Consider the following 9,392-nt stretch of genomic DNA (forward strand, 5'->3'; position numbering starts at 1 on the left):
CTTATCACAGATGGCACCCATTTTAAGCTTGCAATCAAGGTATAGACCACTTCCATTGCCACGGAAAATGCCCCTTTGTAGTTACTGCCCACCCCCACTGCTGGCTTCAGGTCCTCACTGATCTCCTTTTCTTTATCACTATAGATTAGATTCTCTTTTATAAAATTTCATGTACATATATAATCATGTAGTATGTACTCTTTTGTGTCCGGCTGGTTTTGCTTAGAATGTCCTTAGACCATCCATGCTGCTCCTGTATCAGTAGTCCTATTTCATTGTATGCATAAGGCACAATTTGTCCGCTCACCTTTTGATGCATGTTTGGGTTGTTTCCAATTGGGAGCCATTATGAAGAAAGCTGCTATGGATAATTGTGTTTTAACTTTTGTGTGGATGTATATTTTAATTCCTCTTGAGTAAATACCTAGTAGAATTGCTATATTATAATACATTAAGTGAACACAGTGCCTAAAACAGCGTATGGCCTATTGGAGATGGTCACTAAATACTTGATGACTGACTGAATGAATGACCATGGCCTTGGCCATCCGTTATAATCTGGTCCCGCTCTGTTTTCCAGCCTCACCTCTTGTCATTCTCTCTCTGTGTGTGTCCCTGATGCCAGCGATGTCCTGGGCACACCATTTGCCCCCCCCATCTCTGTGCATTTACTTACACTCTTTCCTCCGCCTTGAATAAATAATCATGGATCTCTGCAAAGATTTGGTTATAAAAATGGTCACCGCAGTCAACATTTTTGTTTGACTCAGCCTCAATATCCATCAATCAGAAACAGCCTCAATATCCATCAATCAGAGTTAAATTGGAGAAATCACAGTAACTCCCACTTGATGCAGGACAATTTGGCTGGGTAGGGGATCTGAGGAGAGGGAGAGGATTTGTAAGCAAAATTACAAATGCGCCTAGCCTTTGAATGAGCAATTCTGCTTTCCGGAGTGTATCCCACGATATACTTGCTCACATACCAAATCAATGTGTGTTGGTGACTCACTGCAGTGCTTTTGTCACTCCTATTAGACACAGCAGTGACAGAACTCAGTAAATTATTATGTGGAGCTATACTGATTGACATGGGAAGATCATAAGAGCTAGCATTAATTCAGGCACTGTGTTAAGTGTTTTTATATATTTTTATCTCATTTAATCCTCGTAACAGCCCTGTGAGGTAATTACTATAATAGTCCTCATTTTACACAGGAGGAAATGGATTCAGGGAAGTGAATTTACTTATCCAGGGTCAGACAACTAACAAGTAGCAAAGCTGAGATGTCTGAAATATATTATGACAAAACAATATGTACACTATGATCCACTTTTGTAAGAAAAAATACATATAGGGGACGCCTGGGTGGCTCAGTCGGTGAAGCGGCTGCCTTCGGCTCAGGTCGTGATCCCAGGGTCCTGGGATCGAGCCCCGCATCGGGCTCCTTGCTCAGCGAGGAGTCTGCTTCTCCCTCTGCCTGCCCCACCCCCTCCTCTTGCTCTCTCTTCTCTCTCTCTCTCTGACAAATAAATATAATCTTTAAAAAAATACATATAGATATATAAATGTATAGATGTGCACATAAAAAACTTGGAAAGAAATGTATCAGAATATTAACAGTAGGCTGATGTGACTGTGGGTGGTTTCTCTTTTCTTCTTTTTGCTTATAGTTTTCTGATTTTTCTGTTAAATTTGGGGGCTGACTCGGAAGGAGGATGTGCCGCCAGGGGAGGCATGAATTACTTGTGTAATTTTAAAGATGACTAGATATTAAAAGTTTGGTGGTAGGGTGCAGCAGTGACACAGATTTGTGGGAAGTGTTTCTAGACTGAGAGGAGAAACACCAGCGGGGAGGGAGAGCTTGCCCAAAGGAAAAGAGGATGGCTCCTGGGACCAAGTGCAGGAGAGAGCACGGGTGGGAGAGGCAACCTTGAGGAGGAAGTCCCTCGTCCCCATGAGGCTGGTTGGGGTGGGGGGGGAGGCAGAGAAATGGGGGAGGGCAAGGAAAAGAGGGAGAAGTGAGAGAGTTCCTGCCCAATGATCTGAAATCCCAAGCTGGCCCCCTACTGAGGGGTCAGGCGGAGGGGGCTGGGTAGGGGATCTGAGGAGAGGGAGAGGATTTGGAACAATCACTGAGAGCCATTTGATCCAGATATATAAAAGGACTGCCTCGCAGCCCCGGGGGCCCCGCTGAGGCTGGCTGGCCGGGCTTTGTAACGGAGCCAACTTCATGACCTTCTCCAGCAATAGCCAGCAGCCTGGGAGTGGGGCGTGGAGAGAGTGGATGGTGGGGTTTTCATAGGGCTGGGGATCGGCAGAGCAGGTGCTGCTGAAGGTCACTGGGAGAGTGAGGCCGGGGGTCAGTGCTAGCATGGCTAAATGGCTGGTCACGGGCCCAACTTGGAAGAGGGAAGGGTGCCAACAGGCTACTGACGGCATCTGGGAAAGGAGAAGGGAGGAAGGACAGGCTGGTGGCCGCGGGGGCCTGAGACGGTAGAGGGAGACCAGTAGGAAGTTGAGGTCAGGGGACTGTTTCTGAGTCTGAGATGTTGAAGCCTCTCGTATGGAGCCCTGGGTGGCAGCGCGAAAGCGTGCGGATAAAAGGGTGAAGAGAGCATTAAAATACCGCCTAGCTGACAGAGGACAGCTTGGCAGTACCCATCAAAACTGCAAATGCAACTTCCCTCTCATCCAGCAGTTCGGCTTTGAGGAGTTTCTCATCCACATATACTTGCTTTTGTGCGAGATGAATTTGTAAAAGCAGTCATTGCAGCGTTTGTCTGTCATGGCCACAGGTTGGAAGCAGCCTAAAAGTCCAGCCATAGCGCACTCGTTAGACAAATTGGCTCATAAAATGGAAGGCTAGGCAGCTGAAAAAAAGGAGGACGTTTCTCTTATTAAGTGTTGGAAGCAAGGTACAGAGATCAGTGGGAACAGTTCGCAGTCTCTTTGCTAATGCATGCTTTATAAAACACCTCCAGAAGGACACAAAAAACGGTTCATATAGGTTGTGTCTGAGGAGGGAGAGCTGTCGGCTGGGTGACTTGATTTGTTTGGAAAGCAACTTTTCACTTGTCCTTTTGTTTTGTAGCTTTTTTCTTTTTCTTTTCTTTTTTTCTTTTTTTTTTTTGCTTTATGGAAGTATAATTGACAAGTAAAAATTGTATATATTCAAGGTATACAAAGTGATGTGCCTTTTGAATTTTGAGCCATGTAAATATATTACTTACTGAGGGAATAAAGTAATTAACTAAAAATATTATATATAGATATACATATATCTATGTATAATTTGGAGCTCTTTTCTAGATAGTAAATCATTCAGATAAAAGCACAACAAGAACTCCCACCGGAGAGTTTGCTCCGAACCAGTTTGGCAGGGTAACAGGTGGGAATTTGGCCACGATGAAACTGACCGTGTGTCTAAAATAATTACTGAGCCTGGGTGACAGGTATATGGGGGTCCGTTTTCATGAATTCGCCACTTTAGTAAGGCAAAAATGGTCACGTCGCAGCCATTTCTTGCAGTTTAAGCTAATGGTGTCCTCATTATTTTTGTAAAATTTCCATAATAGAAAAGTTTTCAAAGGAAGGAAAGCAAATGAGCTGCCACCAGGCTCTTGCTAGGAATATTCAGGTTCTTTCCCATCCCAGCTCTTGTATCCTGTAATTGAGCGGAAATTCCCGATCCCCCATCACCCTCTGAAACAGCGGTACTGCCTCCTGATTCCCTTTATTCTAGGACCCGGTACTATTCTCAGGACTTTTCCTGCTAACAGCAACCTCTCCCCACCCTGTTGTGTGTTAATTGGGTACCACCTTATCCTTATTGCTGGTGAAGCTCATCGTGTTCTCAGAAAAAATCACTTCTTTAGTTTCTTATGATCACTTGACGTTCTCTTCCTGCCCCGAAGTCTATTATTAGCCATCCTAACTAATTTGGGGCCATGCCCTTATCCAGGTTACGTATAGTTACCACTCTGGGGGCTGATGTCTCCAGGACATTCAGTATACAGCCCCGCCAGGTTCATCCAGTGCCATCGGTAACCACACTTGTGTTCAGCTTTTCAGCCTTAAGTTGTTTTGCTTATGTCTGCGCTTCTCCTGCCACCTCAGAAGCTATGGTGACTTTGGCCTGGCCCCCAACACCTGCTAATCCGTGCCTTGTTGTCTGTCCTCGGGGGGGCAGATGGCTTCCCCTTGCTGCCTACAGGCCGGGGCATCTTCCCTGTGTCCCACAGTCTGTCAGCCAGCCCTGCTTGCATAGCCCACCAGCACCCCAAACTGAATGAGTTCCCCCAACTTGAAGCCTCCCCTTTACCTCCTCGGCAAACAGCCTCCTCCGGCCCCCTTCCCCAGGCAGCCCGGGTTTAGCGTACCTTCCCTGTGCTCTCGCAGCTTCCTTTATCACACCGAAATGTGCTGGCCTCTTTTTTTGTCCTGTCCATCCTGGACTATGAGCTCCCGGGTTAAGGATCAAGACCGTGTCTTATGCTCCCTTGAATATCTCACACTGAGCACAGCATCAGTCACATGGTTAAATGCTCAAAATAATCCTTGTTTACAATTTTAATTTGAAATACTTTCAAGGTCCAGAAAATCGTATGCAAAAATAGTAAAAAGAACTTTCACATGCCCTTTATCAAGATTCATCTGTGGTTAGCATCTTGTTATATTGACCATCCTCTCTCTCCACACACACACACACACACACACATTTTTGTGTGTGAAGCACTTGAGAGTGAGTTGCAGACATCATATTCCTTTGCCCCCAATACTTCAATATGTATTTCCTAAGAACAAGGACATTCTGTTAGATAAACACAGTAAAGTTGGCAAATTCAAGAAATAGGACACTGATATACCATACTATTATATAATCTACAGGTCATATTCCAGTTGTGCTAATTGTCCCAAGAATGTCCTTCATAGCTATTTCTTTTTCTGGTCCATGATGCAGTCTAGGATCACACATTGTATTTAGTTGTCCTGTCTCTTGATTCTCTCAAGTGTCCTTCAATCTGGAGCAGCCCCCAGCCTTTCTTTGTCTTTCACGACATCAACCTTTTAGAAGAGTACAGGCCAGTTACTTTGTAGAATGTTCCCCAGTTGGGGTTTGTCTGATGTGTCCTCATGTTGAGAGGTTATACATTTCTGGCATGAGTAAAACATAAAAAGGCATATGATGATTGTTGATGATGTTAACTTTGATTAATTGGTTAAATGCCTACCATGTTTTTCCACCATAAAGATACGATTTTTCATGGGGCGCCTGGGTGGCTCAGTCGGTTAAGAGTCCAACTCTTGATTTTGGCTCAGGTCATGATCTCAGGGTCTTGAGATCAAGCCCCGCATGGGGCTCCGTGCTAGGCGTGGAATCTGCTTGATTCTCTCTCTCCCTCTGCTCCTCCACCCCCCTCCCTCTCTTAAAAAGAAAAAGATAATACGACTTTTCTTTTCGTACTTAATAACTAATGCATGAGGAGATACTTTGAGACTACATTAAATAACATGTTTCTCATAAAACTTGCACTCTCTAGCTTTAGGATCCATTGATGACTCTTGCCTGAATCAGTTCTTACTGTGGTGGCTGCCAAATAGTAATTTTCAAAATAACATCTATGCATTGATTAAATGAATTGCTCATTTGTCCTCCTTTGCTAGCATAGCAGCCTCTGGTTGGCTGCAAGAGTGAAGTCTAGGTGCAGACAAGCTGGCAGGGCTTGGAAACCTTAAATGAGGTCAGTTCTCCTCCAAGCCCCGCTGGCCTTTAGCAGGACCCAAAATGAACTCCATGGCCTTCCCAAGATGGTCTCCATGCTGAGGGCCCACAGCAGCCACTTGCTTAGTCGGCCCCATGCCTATAGGACCCATGCCTGCCTACTCTTACTACTTTCCATCAAACTTGGGGGCAGAGAAGGTAAAGGTGGGGGGAGGGCATCTTGCCTTCCATTTTGACTTATTTGAAAAACATAAAACAGAACTCAGGATTCCACCCAACCTCTTCTGCCATTCTGGAGACCCACATTTTTAGGCACTGGGATCAAGGCATCATTTTCACGTGGGTTCCTGACAGAAAAGGAAAGTCACCATGACTACATGGAGGGCAGAGGGAAGTCCACAGGGGAGCTATTTTTGTTTGGGGACTGTATTTGTTTCCTAGGGCATCCATAACAAATTACCACCAACAGGGTGGCTTAACACACTAGAAATTCATTCTCTCACAGTTCCAGAAGCTAGAGTTTGAAATCAAGGTGTGGCAGGGGCATGCTCCCTCCAAAGCCTCTAGGGTAGGATCCTTCCTTGCCTCTTCCAGCTTCTGGTAGCCCCAGGTGTTTCCTGGCTTGTAGCTGCATGGCTTCAGTCTCGGTCTCCATCTTCCTCTAGCTGTCTTCCCTCTGTGTCTGTGTGTGTCTTCACATGACATTCTCTCTGTGTCTGTGTCTGTTCACATTTCCCTCTTCTTATAAGGACATCAGTCATATTGGATTACAGCCCACCCTAATGACCTCATCTTGATTACATCTGCAAAGACCCTATTTCCATAAGGTCACATTCACAAGTACCCAGGGTTAGGGCTTCAACATATCTTTTTGGAGGGGGACCTGATTCAACCCATCACAAGGACCATGTCTGAAAATCCAACCCATTTGAGAACAGGAAGTGGAGTGCTATTCACTATAACGCTTCAGCCTAGTATCATAGAGCTCTCTGTCCCTCCTGCTCACTCTGATCTTGGTTGGCTTGCCAACATGTAAGGAAGGAAAATGAGATAGGCAGAACATCCTCAGCCCCCTTGAAATAGAGTTTGGACATAATTTTCAAATGAGCGCAAGCTAGTCACATGACCATTACATAGAGGACAACAGTAGAGAACAATAACAGTCTGCAAGGCTCTGGCCCCTGCACTCCTTTCTAGAATTCTCATAATTGCCATAGAAATAGATTCGTTACCATTTGACAGCTGGGGAGCATGAGACCCAGAGAGATGAAGTGACTGACAGTAAATTTCACACAGGGCAGTTTCGTGTCTATGAAGCATAGAGCCTCGCCCCGTGGCAGGCAGTCAGTAAATATTTGTTGCCTGAATGAGTGAATGAATGACTAAATTTGAAACGGTATCTCTGGTCTTCATTTTCTGATCCATTCCTCTTTCCACTGTCCCTCACAAATGACTGCAGACTGAGGTGTGGTCCCAAGACAATGGAGTATAGAAGGGTCACTTCTTTTGCTATCTTTAATAGCAATTTGCTATTAAATTCTTTTGCTATCTTTAATAACCTTCTGAATTCTGTGGTAATGAACATGTCAGTCTAGTTGATTTCTTTGCCTGCTCCACTTCTGATAAACTGATCAAGATGCCATTTTGTCAAGATACTTAGGCATTGGCTTTAATTTTACTCGAGCTATGTAACTGTCTAAAAATTATTTTTTAAATTTTATATTTTAAAATATAGATTATAAAATTATATTTGCACTAAAGGCAGGCCTTAGCACATGGACTGTTTTACTGTAACAGTGTATCAAGGAAGTAAATAATTCAGCATGTTACTTTCATATCTTTGAAACAGAATATTGGGGCACCTGGGTGGCTCAGTCGGTTAAGCGTCTGCCTTTGGCTCAGGTCATGATCCCAGGGTCCTCGGATCGAGCCCCACATTGGGCTCCCTACTCAGCGGGGAGTCTTTAAAAAAAAAGAAAGAGAATATTGATATTCCCTTACACCCATTTCTGGGTCTCCATCAGCATCAGTGAGGTACCCAGGAAAGGCCCATTCAGCCTAGCCAACAAGGACTCATTAACAGTGTGCTGTGTGCCCAACCATATGCTAGGTGCTGGGGTGGGTGGGGGGGAGAAGAGAAGGAAGCTCTCTCAAGGAGCTTCCAGTCTAGTGAACCATGTGGCATCCACATGGGAAACAGTGAGCAAAGAGAAGTTGACACTTGCTAAGCACCTATTAGGTGCCAGTCACTGGACAAACCCTGTAAGGCAGGTATGACCCCTATTTAACAGATGAGCAAACTGAGGAGCAGAGAGGTTAAGACGACTTGCCCAAGATCACATCGCTAGTAAGTGGTAGAACTAGGATTTGAACCCAGCAGGCCTGGGACTCACCATAAGAGAATAAGATGAGACAGCTTATAGTCAAGTATTTGGTTGAATGGGCCAGATGAGATGCACTCAAGAAGGTTCAGTGAGATGGGTGGAATCTAAGAAGGCCAAGATGGGGCCTCTGGGAGATAGAGTGTGTCAGGAAACTGACAGCCTGTGGCAAGTGCCCCCACGCCAAATTCCTGTAGAACCTGCCCATTACAACCACCTGTTCCCACTGAAGGGCCCAGGCTCGGTCCATCTCCTTTTCTGCTGTATTTGGGAAGGTGGGGAGGAGAAGCTGGGTCACATTTCTCCCTTCAGCTCAAACTGGCCCTCTCTGAGGCTAGCTGAGCCGTTTATCTTCCAAGTGCCTGACCTCCTGGGGCAGTTTCTCAACCCAGAAGCACAGCTCCCTTTGAGCTGAGAGGAGCCTCTCTTTCAAGAACCACAAGACCCCACATCCCCCTGGCCTGCCCTCTCCCTCCTTTCCTACCCTTATGCTTCTGTTCATGTAGAAGGCATGAAAGGAATTTAACGTGTTTCTGCTTTTTTTTTCCATGGCAGGGAGAAGAGCTGGCCTAGTCAGATATAGAATCTTCCCAGTCTGCTCAAGGCATTACCAATCAAATAGCCTCCGTCTGACACATCAGATTTGTAGAGTAAAATAAAAGAAGGGCACGTTCATTCTCTTCTTTTCCCCCCAGTGAAGAAAAGGAAAAGTTTCTTCTTAAGTTTGTGGTTCTAATTCTCAACAGTTATGGTGTTTGGGGGTGGGGAGGTGGGGGTAGGGTTCTCTCAAAAGAAAAATGGGATAAATGAAAGGTTTTGTAGGTCCCTTAAAAGAAATGCAGAGGGGCACCTGGGTGGCTCAGTCGTTAAGCGTCTGCCTTCAGCTCAGGTCACGATCCCGGGGTCCTGGGATCGAGTCCTGCATCGGGCTCCTTGCTCGGGGCGGTGGGGTGGGGGGAAGCCTGCTTCTCCCTCTGCCTGCCACTCTCTCTACTTGTTATCTCTCCCTGACAAATAAATTTTTTTAAAAGTCTTTTCAAAAAATAAAAAGAAATAAAAAATAAAAGAAATGCATAATTGTGCTCGGATCTTTGAGACTTTTTATTTTGAAATAAGGATAGATTCACAGGAAGTTGCCCTTCACCCAATGTCCCGCACTGATTATATCACACATAATTGTAGTACCATATAAAGCCCAGAAAATTGACATAGGTACGATGTGTGTGTATAGTTGTATTTTTTATTACATGTATAGGTTTGTGTGACCACCACCACAATCAAGATA

General features: G+C 45.0%; 1 protein-coding gene across 2 annotated transcripts in view; it reads left to right on the plus strand.

The window, feature by feature from the left end:
- LOC123849871 (P2R1A-PPP2R2A-interacting phosphatase regulator 1-like) overlaps nt 1-9,187 on the plus strand; it is a 60,639-nt gene extending 51,452 nt beyond the window's left edge. For both annotated transcript variants that reach the window (XM_064574594.1, XM_045882837.3), the window contains exon 11: nt 8,663-9,187. In XM_064574594.1, the coding sequence (XP_064430664.1) occupies nt 8,663-8,690 (28 nt within the window). In that variant the 3' untranslated portion in view covers nt 8,691-9,187. The remainder of the gene's footprint in view (nt 1-8,662) is intronic.
- The last annotated feature ends 205 nt before the right edge of the window (nt 9,188-9,392 follow it).

This window comes from Mirounga angustirostris, unplaced genomic scaffold, assembly GCF_029215605.1.
Source record: "Mirounga angustirostris isolate CCGP_5_RB_7025 unplaced genomic scaffold, mMirAng1.0.hap1 SCAF_11, whole genome shotgun sequence".
In the NCBI taxonomy this organism is placed as follows: Eukaryota; Metazoa; Chordata; class Mammalia; order Carnivora; family Phocidae; genus Mirounga; species Mirounga angustirostris.